Source organism: Hemicordylus capensis, chromosome 2 (assembly GCF_027244095.1).
Source record: "Hemicordylus capensis ecotype Gifberg chromosome 2, rHemCap1.1.pri, whole genome shotgun sequence".
NCBI classification, from domain to species: Eukaryota; Metazoa; Chordata; class Lepidosauria; order Squamata; family Cordylidae; genus Hemicordylus; species Hemicordylus capensis.
The window spans coordinates 233,304,910-233,322,361 of NC_069658.1; the positions used below are offsets into that span (position 1 = coordinate 233,304,910).

The following is a 17,452-nucleotide window of genomic DNA, read 5'->3' on the forward strand; positions in this document are numbered from 1 at the left end:
GGAAATTGGGCGTTGCCGCCTCTGCACTGGAGTCACAAAGCGTACACACTATTTGCATTTGCACACTCCTTTTATTAAATGTCATTTTGGCAGCTTTATAGAAGGCCGAATGGAGGGCACAGAGGTCAGTGACAACAGCAAGATTTCTTGACCCAGTTTGTCCTCTCTCAACAAGTGTTTACTGAGAGTCGTCTTGCAAGTTGAGCCGGTCTATTGCTTCTAACACCTGTGGGAAGCTAGGAAGTTCAATCTTTGGGACAAGCCAGTTTCCCTTATATATACGAGGCAGGAACATTATGCCTTGCTCCTGCTTGGTTGGACAGGTGTCTTCTTCCGGGAAATGGCGGTACTGAAAGGTAGAACATATTAGGATTAGACTAGATTTTAGAATATTTTGTTGGGGGTGGGGAGTAGCAGTTGACTCAGATTATTACTAGCTTACAATTTATTTGTAAGATTCCGAACTCTGATCAATCTCTTGGGATTTGTAATGACTCCAGACCCTGCAGCCTGCTAAATAGGGGATGGGGTGGAGATTCTGGGAAGAGTTGGATTGAGAGACACCATCAACCCAGACATCTGGTGACCCCATGTCACTGGGAACCCCCAGACTGGAAGAACCTGAAGAACAGCAGTCATACCATTGCCAAGACCAGACACAGCCCTGACCATCAAGTCCTCAGAGTCAGATAAATCTTTTGAGGATCTTCTGTCTGAAACACAACCCAGTGCAGAGTCAGGCAAGGCCTTTAAGAAGACACAACACTTGCTCCTGGAAGGGCTGGGGCCAAGTCATCCCCTCTTTGGTTTGGTCACAGATGCTACTGAAGCAAAACTCCATTCTGCTGCTGCAACTCAACTCTGGATCCCCCCGATTGGTCCAGGACCTGGCCTATTGCCAGGTGGCTGAGGCAACCTGATTATTGCCCCAGAAGAAACTGGCAGCTACCAGAGCAGGATAGGGTCCCCTTTCCGTCACCTATCCCCAAGGGTCTGAGATCATAAGAACAGGCCTAAGGCCCATCTAGTCCAGCATCCTGTTTCAGTATCCCACAAGATGCCTCTGAGAAGCCCGCAGGCAAAAGGTGAGGGCATGCCCTCTCTCCTGCTGTTGCTCTCCAGCAATTGGTATTTAGAGGCATCTTGCCTCCGAGACTGGGAGTTTACAGCACTCTCAGTCTTCTCCTCCCTGGCTCCCTCTCTTCAGACTCGCTCCTCCCCAGTGGGCCAAGGCTCCTGGTCTTGCCAGTTCAGTCTCCTCCGTTGCACTGCCTGGTCCTCCCTAAAATAGCTGGTTGCATCCTCTCCCAAGATGGCTTCCTACCCCCATTAGGCTTTGTGTTGGCCAACCAATAGCCCTGCAGCCAGAAGGGGTCAGCATGGATCGCAGGAAGGCCTGTCCAGGACCTTTTTCTGAGTGGCGCCAACATCAGAAGAGCCCAAGAGGTACATATCTCTCTGGATGAGCACTTACTGGAGCCCCAATGGAACACCCACAATTCAAACCCATTAAACTTTCATAACTTGAGATCTAGAAACCTGAGTACCTGTGCTAGGAACACAGGAAGCTGCCTGTGTATACAGTGTACTGTGCTTGATTGGCCAGCAAATACGCCTGACCTGACCCCATAGAGAATCTATGGGGCATTGCCAAGAGAAGGATGAGAGACATGAGACCAAACAATGCAGAATTGCTGAAGGCCGCTAATGAAGCATCCTGGCCTTCCATAACACCTCATCAGTGCCACAGGCTGATAGCATCCATGCCACGCCGCATTGAGGCAGTAATTGCTGCAAAAGGGGCCCAAACCAAGTACTGAATACATATGCATGCTTATACTTTTCAGAGGTCCGATATTGTTCTTGGTTCCATGTAATATTCTAATTTTCTGGGATTGTGGATTTGGGGTTTTCATGAGCTGTACGCCATGATCATCACAATTATAACAAATTAAGGCTTGACTTATCTCGCTTTGCATGTAATGCGTCTGTCTCATATATCAATTTCACCTTTTAATTTGCATTACTGAAATTAATGGACTTTTGCACGATATTCTAATTTTCCGAGTTTCACCTGTACATGATCTACATCATCATGGAGGTTCAGGTATGGTTGCCACCGAATCGTCTGGTGGCTACTTGGGTACTGGCCTTCTCTGTTGCTGACCAGCATGCAACCTTAGAGAGCCTCTGCCAGTCAATGTGACAATACTGGGTCCCTGGACCAGTAATAGCAAGCATGACTTGTCCCCTTAACTAAGCACGGTCCACCCTGGTTGAATATGAATGGGAGACTAGAAGTGTGAGCACTGTAAGATACTCCCTTCAGGGGATGGAGTCGCCACTTTGGGAAGAGCAGAAGGTTCCAAGTTCCCTCCCTGACATCTCTAAGAAAGGGATGAGAGAGATTCCTGCCTGCAACCTTGGAGAAGCCGCTGCCAGTCTGTGAAGACAATACTGAGCTAGATGGCAATGGTCTGACTCAGTCTATGGCAGCTTCCTATGTTCCTATGTCCACCTTGGTCCATCTAATTCGGCATTGTCTACTATGACTGGCAGCTCCTTTCTGGGGTTTCAGGGAGGTCCTTCCCAGCCCCAGCTGAAGATGCTGCCAGGGACTGAACCTAGGGACCCTCTGCACATAAAGCAAATGCTGCACCATTGAGCTATAGTCCTTTTTAATACATAACATACCAGATCAATTCCACCATCCTTTTCGTCATCCATAAAATCCAAAGGGCAATAATCCAGCATCTCTGCTATATCTGGATCTAAATCTGGATCAGAATCGAGGTCTTCCTCCCTACAGAAACAAAATAGGTAAATCCTCTTATAAACATACTGCTATCTAGTTATCTTTGCAAAGCTGTATCAGGCAGAGAGACAACAATACACCTCAGATCTAAGCAGAAACAGTCATCCTGACGATCCTATGGCTAAAATCTAGGGCAGAGCAAGATATAATTGTATGAATGCTGGGAAGTGGTGCGTTGGTGGGAGGGATATCCCACCCCCCATTCCCCCTCCACAGTCTGGAAATAACACTGGGAACATTTCATAATGGAGAGAAGAAAGAAGAGGGGTCCCCCAGGGATCTGTACTGGGACTGGTGCTTTTTAATTTATTATTCAATTATCTAGAAGCAGGGTAGGCAGTGAGGTGGCCAAATTTGCAGATGATACCAAACTCTTTCAGGTCATGAAATCCAAAACAGATTGTGAACAGCTCCAAAAGGATCTCTCCAACCTGGGGGAGTGGGCGACAAAATGGCAAATGTGATTCAATGTTAGCAAGTGTAAAGTGACGCACATTGGGACTGTAAAATATTCCCTTAGGGGATGGAGCCGCTCTGGGAAGAGCATCTAGGTTCCAAGTTCCATCCCTGGCATCTTCAAAATAGGGCTGAGAGATTCCTGCCTGCAGCCTTGGAGAAGCTGCTGCCAGTCTGTGAAGACAATACTGAGCTTGATAGACCAATGGTCTGACTCAGTATACGGCTGCTTACTATGTTCCTTGCACATTGGGATGAAATACCCCAACTTCAAGTATACCTTGATGGGATCTGAGTTGTCGGAAACTGGCCAGGAGAGGGATTTTGGGGTCATGGTGGACAGCTTGTTGAAAGAGTTGACTCAATGTGTGGCAGCTGTGAAAAAGGCCAATTCCATGCTAGGGATCATTAGGAAGGGGATTGAAAATAAAATGGCTAATATTCTAATGCCCTTATACAAAACTAAGGTGCGGCCACACCTGGCGTACTGTGTACAATTCTGGTCATCACATCTAAATAAGGACATTGTTGAACTGGAAAAGGTGCAGAAGGCGGCAACCAAGATGATCAGCGGCCTAGAGCACCTTGCTTATGAGACAAGGCTACAACACCTGGGGTTTCTTTGGCTGCTGGGAGACATGATAGAGGTCTATAAAATCATGCATGGTGTGGAGAAAGTGGATAGAGAGAAATTTGTCTCCCTCACCCATAACACTAGCACCAGGGGTCATCCCATGAAATTGATTGCCAGGAAATGTAGGACCAGCAAACGGAGGTACTTTTTCACACAATGCATAATCAACTTGTGGAATGCTCTGCCACAGGATGTGGTGACAGCCAACAACCTAGATGGCTTTAAGAGGGGTTTGGATAACTTCATGGATGAGAGGTCTATCAACAGCTACTAGCTGGAGGGCTATAGGCCACCTCCAGCCTCAAAGGAAGGATGCCTCTGAGTACCAGTTGCAGGGGAGTAACAGCAGGAGAGAACGCATGCCCTCAACTCCTGCCTGTAGGCTTCCAGTGGCATCTGGTGGCCCACTGTGTGAAACAGGATGCTGGACTAGATGGGCCTTAGGCCTGATCGAGCAGGGCTGTTCTAATGTTCTTATGACTGATGGCAATTTGTGAAGAAATATTTTCCTGAAGCATCTCCCTTTACGGCAGGCCTGCTCAACTTACCCCAGCTGTTTTTGGACGATAACTCCCATAATCCCCAGCCACAGTAGCCAATATTCAGGGATTATGGGCGTTGTAGGCCAACATCTGCAGGAGGGCAGAAGCTGAGGAGGCCTGCTTTATGGCAAAGAGCAAACTCATTTGTAGTTAGTTGCGAACTACAAAGCTCCTGTGCCCCAGAATCTAGGCATTAGAACCACAATGCAGGTCAAAGTTTCCAGTCCCACAGACAACCCTGCTCACCATCCCTTGCCAATACTTACATGTTCCCGAAGAAGTTTTCCAGTGCCTTCTTCCAGTCCCTAGAATCAAATATTATTTCTCTGTGTTATTTATTTATTTATGCATTCATTCAACATATTTCTAGATCACCCAAAACTTGCGTCTTGTGGATGGGTTATGCATCCCTATTTTGTGACAAGGGTCAAGAAATTATCAGGTCACTGATTACAACAGCCCATGTAAATGATATTCAAATACCGTTTTGGCAAAGAAGGAGAACCAAGGACCAAGGAAGGAAAATTATATGGGAAAGGAGAATACAGGGATGACTCTAGAAAAACCAGTTTGGTGGTGGAAGAATTTTGCTATGCATTAGCTGGCCTTGTGGTAGCAAGCATGACTTATCCCCTTAGCTAAGCAGGGTCCACCCTGGTTGCATTTGAATGGGAGACTAGAAGTGTGAGCACTGTAAGATCCTCAGGGGATGGAGCCGCTCTGGGAAAGAGCAGAAGGTTTCAGGTTCCCTCCCTGGCAGCATCTCCAAGATAGGGCTGAGAGCGATTCCTGCCTGCAACCTTGGAGAAGCCGCTGCCAGTCTGTGAAGACAATACTGACTGAGCTAGATGGCTCTATGGTCTGACTCAGTATATGGCAGCTTCCTATGTTCCTTATAGACATAAAGTAATTAATCCTCATTTTCTTAACGAAATAAACCAATCAGCTTGTTTATGTTGTTTGTTTCATTAGCTGTGGGGGAATCCCACAATGCACTGCGCTCCTGACACAGTGCATTGTGGGATGCTGGAGGACTTCCTCCTCAGGCTCCCAGCTTTGCCACTTGGCGTGATGGGGTGTGGAGAGGCAGGTAGGATCCGACATCTACTGCCTTTTTGGATTAGGCAGGAAAGACTGGGGTGTGGAGATAAGGTCAGTACCAGGCCAGCTGAGATCTACAAGGGTTCCCTCTAATTGTTTTCTTCTGTGCACACAATGAGTTTCCTTCTGGGACGGCAGTACCAAGGCAGTATGTCTGCACATATGTATTCAGCGTGGGGCCTTCCTGATTCAGCTTGAGCAGAATCTAAAATTAACGGGGCAGACATCAAAAAACTTGTGGGCGTAAGCTTTAGAGGGAACACTGGCGATGACCCTGCATCTCTTTGCACACATGGTCTCACCCAGTCCGGTTCCTGGCCAGAAAGGAAGCTAAGGGGCTGGGCTGGCTCCTGGAACGCCATTGGGAGTCTCCTACCTACCCGGCTGGTGCATGGACTGCTCCCACATCTTCTGCAGTAGACAACAGGAATGGTTCAAACAGCGGATTCCTTTGAAAACAATTAATTCAAGCTATAGGACCATAATATACTATGACTGACACCTTGCTGCAAAGGTCTAGTCCGGTGGATGGGGGAGCAGGAAATGTTTGTGGGGGAGCACCCACTACCCCTTACTACCCCTTGGGGAATAGGAAACCACAATGAGAAAAGGCATTACTCATCAGAATCCACTTCAATCTGGTGTAGTCCGAAAATACATCCCTGCAGGGGTTCTTCTTTCAAATGCATTTCAGTCAGGTCCAAGGGGTAGAACAGACTCCTGAAGTCACCTCGGAGGATGATCTATGCAAGAAAAGGGACAGGGCAAGTACGTCCCTCAAGGGATGCTACAAAAATGAAAGAAAATGAAGGAAACATTTAAGTTGAATTTGTTTGGCATAGAATGGAGTGCTACACTCCCACCCCACTTCTCCCCTCGCCCCCCCCCGCACAAAGAAAAATTAGAATTTTGAAGTGCTACTAAAAAAAGAAAAGGGAAAGGGAAAAATACTACCCAACCCTGGATGGTTCCCATTCTTGTAGAAGGCGGACACTGAGATGTGTGTGATGGTGGCATATACGAATGCGAATACAGTGAATATTTATATACCGCTTTTCAAAATAAAAAGTTCCCAAAGTGGTTTACATAGTTATAAATATGTAAAATGGCTCCCTGTCCCCAAAGGGCTCACAATCTAAAAAAGAAATATAAGAGTGACACCAGCAACAGCCACTGGAGGGATGCTGTGCTGGGGATGGATAGGGCCAGTGGCTCTCCCCCTGCTCAATAAAGAGAATCACCACTTTTAAAAAGGTGCCTTTTTACTCAGTTAGCAGAAGAGAGATTCAGGGGAAGGCTGAACTACAGCTCACATCATGCCCAGCCGCAGTGGCCAATAGCAAGGGAAGATGGGAGTTGTAGTCCAGCAACAGCTGGAGGGCCAAAGATTGCAGCCCTGATTTACGTGATCCCCCTTTTCTCCTTTCCCAGCTAGCTGTGTGTGTTTAACCAGCATGAAAAGAGCAAGCATCTGAGCCTAGAGGCACCTTCTAAAGAGGTGATTCTCTTACAGTTAGCAAGAGAAGAGCAATTGTCCCTATCCAGCACCATCACCTCTCCAGAGGCTGTTGTGGCCATCTAACTTCTGTTTCTTTTGCGATCCCCTTTGGAGACAGAGAACTCTTTTATTTGTTAATTATTCATTTCCTATGCAGACCACGTTGAGAACTTTTGTTGAAAAGCAGTATATAACTATTTGTACTACTAGTAGCAGTAGGTCAGTTGTGTGAGGGGAGAGAAGAGCTGAAACCCAGCAGGGTGAAAGGCGGGAAATGAGCAGCATCTCCCAGTGGGGGTGGAAAAGGACGGAGGAAGTGGGCAGCAGAGAGGCCCATGGGGTGGCATCTCTGGTAGTGGTGGGGGCCTGACACTGGGTACCTCCTTTGCCTCTCCCGTGCCTGAGGCAACCAAACCACTCACTCTCATGGAAGGACTGCCCGAAGGAATGATGTGAAGAACTGGGCGGGAACACAGCTGGTCCTGTGGTAGTAATCATGAATCTTCCCCTTTGCTGAGCAGGGTCTGCCCTGGTTTGCAACTGAATGGGAGACTCCCTGTGTGACCACTGTTAAGATATTCCCCCTCAGGGGATGGGGCTGCTCTGGGAAGAGCGCCTGCCTGCTTGCATGCAGAAGGTTCCAAATTCCCTCCCTCACATCTCCAAAATAGGGCTGAGAGAGACTCTTGCCTGTAACCTTGAAGAAGCCAGAACATAAGAACAGCCCTGCTGGGTCAGGCCCAAGGCCCATCTAGTCCAGCATTCTGTTTCACACAGTGGCCCACCAGACGCCTCTGAGGAGCCCACAGACAAGAGACACATGAATGCCCTCTCTCCTGCTGTTGCTCCCCTGCAACTGGTATTCAGAAGCATCGCGCCTCCGAGGCTGGAGGTGGCCCACAGCCACCAGAATAGTAGCCACTGATAGACCTGTCCACCATGAATTTGTCTAAGTCCCTTTCAAAGCCACCCAAGCTGGTGGCCCCTCACCACATCCCATGGCAAAGCATTCCAAAGATTAATTATGTGCTGTGTGAAAAAGTACTTCTTCTTGGTCCTAAATTTCTCAACCTGCAGTTTCATGGGGTGACCCATGGCTCTAGAGTTGTGAGAGAGGGAGAAAAATTTCTGTCTACCCTCTCTACTCCATGCATAATTTTATACACCTTGATCATGTCTCACCTTAGTTGCCTCTTTTCCAAAGTAAAGAGCCCCAGGTGTTGTAGCCTTGCCTCATAAGGAAGCTGCTCCAGGCACCTGATCATCTTGGTTGCCCTCGTCTGCACCTTTTCCAGTTCTACCGATTTCATTGCCAGGCTATGTAGACAATACTAACCTAGATGGACCAATGTTCTGACTCCGTATATAATAATAATAATAATAATAATAATATTTATTTGATTTCTAGACTGCCTTTCCAAAAATGGCTCAGGACAGTTTACACAGAGAAATAACAATAAATAAGATGGTTCCCTGTCCCCAAAGGGCTCACAATCTAAAAAGAAACATAAGACAGACACCAGCAACAGTCACTGGAGGTACTGTGCTGGGGGTATATGGCAGCTTCCTATGTTCCTAACCCTTGCCTTAGGAGATGGCTATCATATCCCAATCTTCTCTTATCCAGGCTAAAGAAATCCAGTTTCTTCAACTGCGCTTCATAGGACTTGGTTTCCAGACCCCTAACTATCACAGTTGCCCTCCTCAATCTGTTCCAGTTTATATAGGTACTTTTAAAAATGGGGGCCCCAGAACTGGAGACAGTACTGGCCAGTGCAGAACAATCTCTTCTGGTGATCTGGACCCCATATTTCTGTTAACAAAACAATTGCAATTTTAGGTTGCATTAGCAGCTGCATCACACCAATGGCTCAGGTTCAACTTGTTGGCCAATAAAGACACCTAGGTCCCTTCCACATGCACTGCATGCCAGTAAGTGTATCCTCTAACAGGGATTTCCCAGATATTGTTCACTGCAACTCCCAGCATTCCCAGGTGCAATGGTCTTTGGCTGGGGATTATGGGAGCTGTAGTCAACAACAATGGAAATTCCTGTTAAAGGGATTACATTGATGCCCGCATGGTGTAGTGGCTTGAGTGATGGACTAGGAATGGGAATCCCCATTCAGCCAGGAAGCTCACTGGGTGACTCTGGACTAGTCACAGATCTCTCAGCCTAACCTACCTCACAGGGGTGATGTGAGGATGAACATAACCATGTATACTGCTCTGGGCTCCCTGGAGGAAGAGCAGGATATACATGTAAAAATAAATTGAATAAATGCCAAAGGGGGCGTTTCATACCAATGCAGTCAGCTTACGAACAGTGCAGGGAACTTCAGTCACTTCCAAACATCACCCATGGGATGAAACAGAAAAGGCCTCCCTTCCTCTGAAGATGTAAAGTTGGTGAACAAAGACTCAACTCTGTATTTATTAGAGCAGTTCATTAGCAGTTCTCTTTGGCATCAGAGTTCCTTGGTATGAAACATGACAAGCCCTGCTAACTGGGCCAGCGTGGTGTAGTGGTTAGTGCTGGACTAGGACCGGGGGGGGGGGGCGGGGGGACCCGAGTTCAAATCCCCATTCAGCCATGAGACTTGCTGGGTGACTCTGGGCCAGTCGCTTCTCTCTCAGCCTAACCTACTTCACAGGGTTGTTGTGAGGAGAAACCTAAGTATGTAGTACACTGCTCTGGGCTCCTTGGAGGAAGAGCGGGATATAAAATGTAAAATAATAAAAATAAAATAATAATAGCCTATATTTAGCAGGGAGAGAACTTCCCATCACAGCAGCTCTCTAGTGCAGGCATCCCCAAACTGCAGCCCTCCAGATGTTGCTGAACTACAACTTCCAGCATACCCAGCCACAAAAAATTGTGTCTAGGGATGCTGGGAGTTGTGGTTCAGCAACATCTGGAGGGCCGCAGTTTGGGGATGCCTGCTCTAGTGTCTGTTGCTGGTGTCTTCTTCAACTGTGACCCCTTTGGGGGACAGGGAACCCATTTTTTCTTTTATCTCTGTAAACTGCATGTGTGTGTGTGTGTGTTTAATGTGCACCCAGACACAAAATGCACAGGTCCAGATAAATAAAATATTAACTCTCCACAAAGCCCTAGGCAAGGGAGGGGGAGGCAACGTGTGGCTCTCCAGATGTGGCTGAACTACAATTCCCATCATTCTCAGCGGCAACAAATTATGGCTGGCGGGGGGGGGAGTGATGTAGTCCAGCAACATCTGGAGACACACATGCTGGTCTTGTGGAAGCAAGCACGAATTGTCCCCTTTGCTAAGCAGGGTCTGCCCTGGTCTTCATTTGAATGGGAGACACGTGAGAGCTTTATAAGATATTCCCCTGAGGGGATGGGGCCGCTCTGGGAAGAGCATCTGTATGCTTGCATGCGGAAGGTTCCAAGTTCCCTCCCTTAGAGACTCCTGCCTGCAACCTTGGAGAAACCGCTGCCAGTCTGTATAGATCAGGCCTGTTCAACTTTGGCCCTCCTGCAGATGCTGGCCTACAACTCCCATAGTCCCTGGCTATTGGCCACTGTGGCTGGGGATTATGGGAGATGTAGTCCAAAAACAGCTGGGGGGGGTAGAAGTTGAGTAGGCCTGGTGTAGACAATACTCAGCTAGATGGACCAATGGTTCGACTTGATATATGGCAGCTTCCTATGTTCCCCTGCCTAGTGCCTGGATACAGAACAGGGGCAGCAATCCTCTTCTCCAGAAATATCACTGAGTGAAGACAGAGTTCTCACAAGAGCTCATTGAACTCCTTGCAGTCCTAGAGCACAGACAGCCACAGGATTTCACTCCTGTTTAGATCAGGAAAGATTAAGGGGAGAGGGACAAGCATGGGAGATTTACAAGTGAATGAGTCACTTGCAAAGGTGAGTGGGTTAGGATTTGCAGGTATGTGAGTAGCCTGGAGAGGGAGGATGCCCTCAGGCACTTTGATAAGGAAACAATAGATTTAAGATTTGGATCTTTATAATGGAACCAGAGTTCTGAAACAAATGAAGCCATTTTACCTTTAACAAAAGGCTCTAGGCAACACAGTGTGTGTGCACAAAGGAGGAAAATGCACATTGCTGTGTTGTAGAGATCCCTGGATATAACTCTCATACCATTGTGCTGTTCTAACTTATCCTTAAGAAAAAACCTAAGATGCTTGGAGGACAGTGGTTTCACACAGTGGCCCACCAGATGCCGCTGGAAGCCGCTTGTTTCACACAGTGCCGCTTGTTTCACACAGTGGCCCACCAGATGCCGCTGGAAGCCACAGGCAGGAGCTGAGGGCCTGGCCTCTCTCCTGCTCTTACTCCCCTGCAACTGGTACTCAGAGAGGCATCCTGCAACTTTTTTTTTTTTTTTTAGAAGCAGCATATGAATATTTGTAGTAACTCTAATAATTATAACAGTACCAGCAATGGAGCAGCAGTTGAGGCAGAGAGGAGAGCTGGTTGTGTGGTAGCAAGCATGAATTTGCTAAGCAGGGTCTGCCCTGGTTTGCATTTGAAGGAGGGACTACATATGTGAGCACACTAAGATATTCCCCTCAGGGGATGGGGCCACTCTGGGAAGTGGTTCTGCATACCTGCATGCAGAAAACTTCTCCCTGGCATCTCCAAGATGGGGCTGAGACTCCTGCCTGCAACTTTGGAGAAGCTGCTGCTAGATGGACCAATGATTGGACTCCGTAGAAGGCAGCTTCCTGTGTTCCACAAACCTTGATCTCCGCCTGCCCTCTTTCTCATCCAGGGAAGGGGTGCAGAGAGGCTGAAATCTCAAGGAGCAAATCTGCTACTGCTGTGAGCACTTATATACTGCTTTGCAACAGAAGTCCTCAAAGGGGTTTACACAGAAAAGCAATGAACGAATAAACAAATCCTCAGTTACATTTGGTGGAGGGAAGAAAAATTTCTCGGGATAGAAAAATATGTTTTGGGGCTTAAAGATATGGGCTATTAGGTCTGGTGGGTGGGTGGATTTCAGATAGTGGGGGGGGGCACTTCCCAAATGCCGGGTGGATCTGCACCTGGGATGTGTGGAGGGGCGGCGGGGGTGGGGAACACAGTGATACCCACTCACAGCTAGCTAAGGATTTTGGATGTATCCCGTGGTTTCGGACACTTCTCGTTACTGCCCTAAGAGTTTTTAAAGCAGCTTCCAATATAAGCTTCCTGAAGAGACCCCGCCGGGATGAGTCCCTCTGCCTTTTTTCTATCTATGGTAAACGAGGCAGCTGCTTTAGAAGATATTCTTTCTCCCTTTTCCGGGGAGCTGCATCCAAACTCCTAAATTCAGAGTAACGGGCTTCACACGTGACATTAATCGAGAAATCTGGCCCCGCGATTTCGAACTTTCCCCCACTCCCTTTCACCCTCTCTAAAAATACACACAGCAATTAATCTAGCTGACCTGCTTCGGATTCCTCGCACATCTGCAGAGCTGTCCCCTGCTGCCATGCTCAGTCTTAGGTTAGATCTGCAACTTTTTGCAAACGGGTCAAGGGGCATTGATCCCCTGCAGGTACTCACCAGAGAAGCCTGAGGAAGGCGGATTCCCACTGTAGCCGGAGCAAGACGATCTAGAATTGGGGGGCTCTCCGTGCGCTCTGTCTGGTCACCACCCTTAATGCTACCAGATGGAGGCGGGAAGCGGCCGAAGAAAACTCCGGATTGGCTGTGGGGGGAAACTCGACCAATAGAAAAATGCGGTGGGGAGGTTGCAGGCAAATATCACTCAGGTGGGTTAAAAGTAGGCGGAGCAAAGGTGGAAGAGGCGGCCGCCGGCCAAGTTTGCTTCTTTTAAAACAGGGACCAGTTACCGGATGTACCGGTGTAAAATCCAGGATGGAAGAGAAGGGGGTGGCCCTTAAAAATCAAAGTGGATCTCCAAAACTGTAGGATGTGTTAGAAATACTTGAGAATATTTTAGAATTTTAAGACTGTTCTATTTCCAATATGGCCTTTTAAAGACTCAGGTGGGGGCGGGTGTGTGTTAATTCCCCACCCCCACACACATACCTTTTCACTGAATCCTGTGTTAATGCAATTTTTTCTCAGTGTCAACATACGCTTTTCAAAACCCATCTATATTGACCTCAGAATTAACGGAATGTTGAAGATCTTCTTACTGGATCTACATATTTTCAGACTATTTATGGAGAATTTGGGGAATCAGCATAAGCCTATCCAGAGTCAATGCACATAGTATACCTGGCATAGTATACCTGGACTTCCAAAAAGCTTTTGACAAAGTTCCTCATCAAAGACTCCTGAGGAAACTTTGCGGTCATGGGATAAAGGGACAGGTACATGTGTGGATTGCTAACTGGTTGAAAGACAGGAAACAGAGGGTAGGTATAAATGGAGAGTATTCACAATGGAGGGAAGTAAGAAGTGGGGTCCCCCAGGGATCTGTACTGGGACCGGTGCTTTTTAATTTATTCATCAATGATCTAGAAGCAGGGGTAAGCAGCGATGTGGCCAAATTTGCAAATGATACCAAACTCTTCCGGGTAGTGAAATCCAAAATGGATTGTGAGGAGCCCCAAAAGGATCTCTCCAAACTGGGGGAGTGGGCGACAAAATGGCAAATGCAGTTCAATGTTAGCAAGTGTAAAGTGGGACGAAAAACCCCAAATTCAAGTATATGCTGATGGGATCCAAACTGTCAGTGACGGACCAGGAGAGGGATCTTGGGGTTGTGGTGGACAGCTCGTTGAAAGTGTCGACTCAATGTGCGGCAGCTGTGAAAAAGGCAAATTCCATGCTAGGGATCATTAGAAAGGGGATTGAAAAATAAAACGGCTAATATTATAATGCCCTTATACAAAACTATAGTGCAACCACACTTGGAGTACTGCGTACAGTTCTGGTCACCACATCTTAAAAAGGACATTGTTGAACTGGAGAAGGTACAGAAGAGGGCAACCAAGATGATCATGGGCCTAGAGCACCTTTCTTATGAGGCAAGACTATAACACCTGGGGCTTTTTAGTTTAGAAAAAAGAAGACTGCGGGGAGACATGATAGAGGTCTATAAAATCATGCATGGTTTGGAGAAATTGGAGAGAGAGAAATTCTTTTATTTATTATTATTTATTTATTTAATAGATTTATATACCGCCCTTCCGATACAGCTTTCCCTCTCACACAACACTAGAACAAGGGGTCACTCCATGAAATTGATTGCCAAGAGGTCTAGGACCAACAAACGGAAGTACTTTTTCACACAATGCGTGATCCACTTGTGGAACTCTGCCACAGGATGTGGTGACAGTCAACAGCCTGGATGGCTTTAAGAGGGGTTTGGATGACTTCATGGAGGAGAGGTCTATCAATGGCTACCAGTCGGAGGGCTATAGGCCATCTCCAGCCTCAAAAGCAGGATGTCTCTGAGTACCATTTGCAGGGGAGTAATGGCAGGAGAGAGGGTATGCCCTCAACTCCTGCCTGTGGCTTCCAGCGGTATCTGGTGGCCCACTGTGTGAAACAGGATGCTGGACTAGATGGGCCTTGGGCCTGATCCAGCAGGGCTGTTCTTATGTTCTTATGGACTATTTGGCAGCCTCTGCATCTGTGTGAACATTAGAGAATTAGAAAATGTTGAAAGTAGCTGTTATATGCTGTACCAATAGGAATCAGTTTGTTGCTGCATAACATCTATTGCAGGGGTTCCCAATAGTGGGTACTAGTAGCCCTAGGGGTACTTGAAGGTCTTCAGGGGGTACTCAGAACCACCACCACCACTTATTCAATTTCTATACCACCCTTCCAAAAATGGCTCAGGGTGGTTTACACAGCGAAGTAACAAATAAATAATATGGATCCCGGTCCCCAAAGGACTCACAATCTAAAAAGAAACATAAGAGACACCAGCAACAGTCACTGTTGCCTCCCCACATTGGATCAATGAGATTACACCCCCCCATCTTCTTTAACCTTCTGTCCGAAAAACTCTGTTGGATGTTGACAGGTAGCAGGTCCTACTAAGATTGAGTACTGTGCCCAACTTTATAGCACACCACACCACATGAAAGCCTTGCACTCTCACAGCCTACAGTTTTATGGTCCCATATTACTACAGTTTTATAGTCCTCACTGTTTTATAAATAATACAGTTTTCTCAGTCTGCACAGCTTTTACGATTTTACAGTTTTATAACTTTCAGAATAGTATAATTTTGTAGTTTTAGCCCTGATGCCTTTTATGCTGTTCAATGCCTTTTAAGTCTTTTAAGCCTTTTACTGCTTGCAACTCATCTCTTGTCTTGTACCTTATGCTGGTCTATGACCAAAATAATGATGATTTGATTTGATCTGTCCCAAAACTAACCTTAATTATAGCAAAATCTTAACATTGTGGTGTATGAGAGACAAAGTGTGTGAAAGATTTTCAGGTGATGCTAACCACCCATGGATTGGCCATTAATGGTTCTGAGCAAAAGAACTGGACTTACATAGAAAGTTGCGGTATACTGAGTCAGACCACTGTTCCATCTAGCTCAGTAATGTCTACCCAGACTGGCAGCAGCTTTTCCAAGGTTGCAGGCAGAAATCTCTTTCAGCCCTATCTTGGAGATGCCAGGGAGGAAGTTTGGAATCTTCTGCCTGCAAGCATGTAGATGCTCTTCCCAGAGTGACCCCATTCCCTGAGGGGAATATCTTACAGTGCTCACACATATCTCCATTCAAATGCAAACCAGGGCATACCCTGCTTAGCAAAGAGGACAATTCATACCTGCTACCTACCTGCACTACACTGATGACCCCACTCTGATAGCTGAGAATGCGGATGATTTGCAAGCTCTATTAATGAACGTCAAGGAGCACAGTGAAAAAATAGGACTACAACTAAATGTAAAGAAGAAGAACTAATGACAACGGGTACAGCAACCAGCCTCAGAACTGATAATGAAGACATTCAAGTGGTGTATAGCTTCTGCCTTTTAGGATCAACTGTCAGCAGTAAAGGATCCAGCAGTCAAGAAATATGCCCCAGACTAGCACTCGGTAGGATTGCCATGAAGGCCTTGGAAAGGGTATTTAGATGCCGTGACATGTCCACACCTACGAAGATAAGAATTGTTTGGAGAATGGTTTTTCCCATGACACTCTATGGATGCGAAAGCTGGACTTTGAAGAAGCAAGATAGAAAAAGCATCGACGCTTTTGAACTTTGGTGCTGGAAAAGACTTTTGAGAATACCATGGACAGCCAGGAAAACAAACAAATGGATCATAGAACAAATCAAACCAGAATTTTGATTTCCCTGCTAACTTGGCAAAGAGGCACCTTCTAACGTGGTGATTCTCTTTATTTAGCAGAGGGAGAGCAACTGGCCCTATCTTTCGATCAGGCCAGAAGAGAAATTGTGCAACGTATCCATGACGTGGAGTTGCAGATGGAACATGCAAAGTTACTGAGTAGCATTTACATAGGTAGTCAGTGCACAGAGCTCAAGCCTGCTACATATTTAAGTAGCGTCTTAATTCCAAAATTTAGACGAGCTCTAACACTTGCCCGTGTAAATGCTCTCCCAACAGCTGTGCTCCATGGGAGATTCCAGGGTATACCATACGCATCAAGATTATGCCCTTGTGGATATGGTAACGTTGAAACAACTGCTCACATTTTACTGCATTGTGAATATTACAGAGACATAAGACACCAACAAATTGCCCCACTTTTGATTAATTTTCCGGGTCGTGGAGAGGATTTTTATTTAAACTATTTGCTCACTAATCCTAATTCGGATGTTATTCATATCGTGGCCAAATATTGTTATATAATATGCCAAATGTGTATAAATGTAGTCTGATTTTATATTATCATCTTCTTCTTCTTATTATTATTATTATTATCATTATCATTATTATTATTGTAATATTGTTGTATTGCTGGTCTACGACCGAAATAAAGTTTTACTTACTTACTAACTGGCCCTATCCATCCCCAGCACAGTACATCCAGTGACTGTTGCTGGTGTCTATCTTGTTTCTTTTTTAGATGTGAGCCCTTTGGGGACAGGGATCCATCCATCTTATTTATTTGTTATTTCTCTGAGCCATTTTTGGAAGAACAGTATAGAAATAAATGAATGAATGAATGAATTTTCACTCAAGGCACAAATGACCAAGCTCAAACTATCATATTTTGGACACATTATGCAAAGATCCAGCTCCCTTGAGAAGTCTATAATGCTGGGAAATGCTGAAGGAAAGAGAAGAAGAGAACGACCAGCAGCAAGGTGGATGGACTCGATTACAACAGCAATGAATGCACCACTGCAAGACCTTAAAGGCCAAGTTGAATACAGATCATCCTGGAAAGAATCTATCTATGTGGTCGCTAGGAGTTGACACAGACTTGATGATGGCACTTAATCAAACAATCAG

General features: G+C 46.3%; 1 protein-coding gene across 1 annotated transcript in view; it reads right to left on the reverse strand.

Annotated features, from left to right (window-relative positions):
• Nucleotides 1–51: 51 nt before the first annotated feature.
• LOC128343386 (uncharacterized) overlaps nucleotides 52–17,452 on the reverse strand; it is a 30,977-nt gene continuing 13,576 nt past the window's right edge. Inside the window, exons 2-7 of the mRNA XM_053292371.1 lie at nucleotides 12,589–12,733; nucleotides 6,167–6,291; nucleotides 5,929–5,997; nucleotides 4,714–4,752; nucleotides 2,695–2,803; nucleotides 52–349 (exon numbers count right to left, since the gene is read on the reverse strand). Coding sequence (XP_053148346.1) covers nucleotides 179–349; nucleotides 2,695–2,803; nucleotides 4,714–4,752; nucleotides 5,929–5,997; nucleotides 6,167–6,291; nucleotides 12,589–12,733 — 658 coding nt within the window. The 3' untranslated portion in view covers nucleotides 52–178. The remainder of the gene's footprint in view (nucleotides 350–2,694; nucleotides 2,804–4,713; nucleotides 4,753–5,928; nucleotides 5,998–6,166; nucleotides 6,292–12,588; nucleotides 12,734–17,452) is intronic.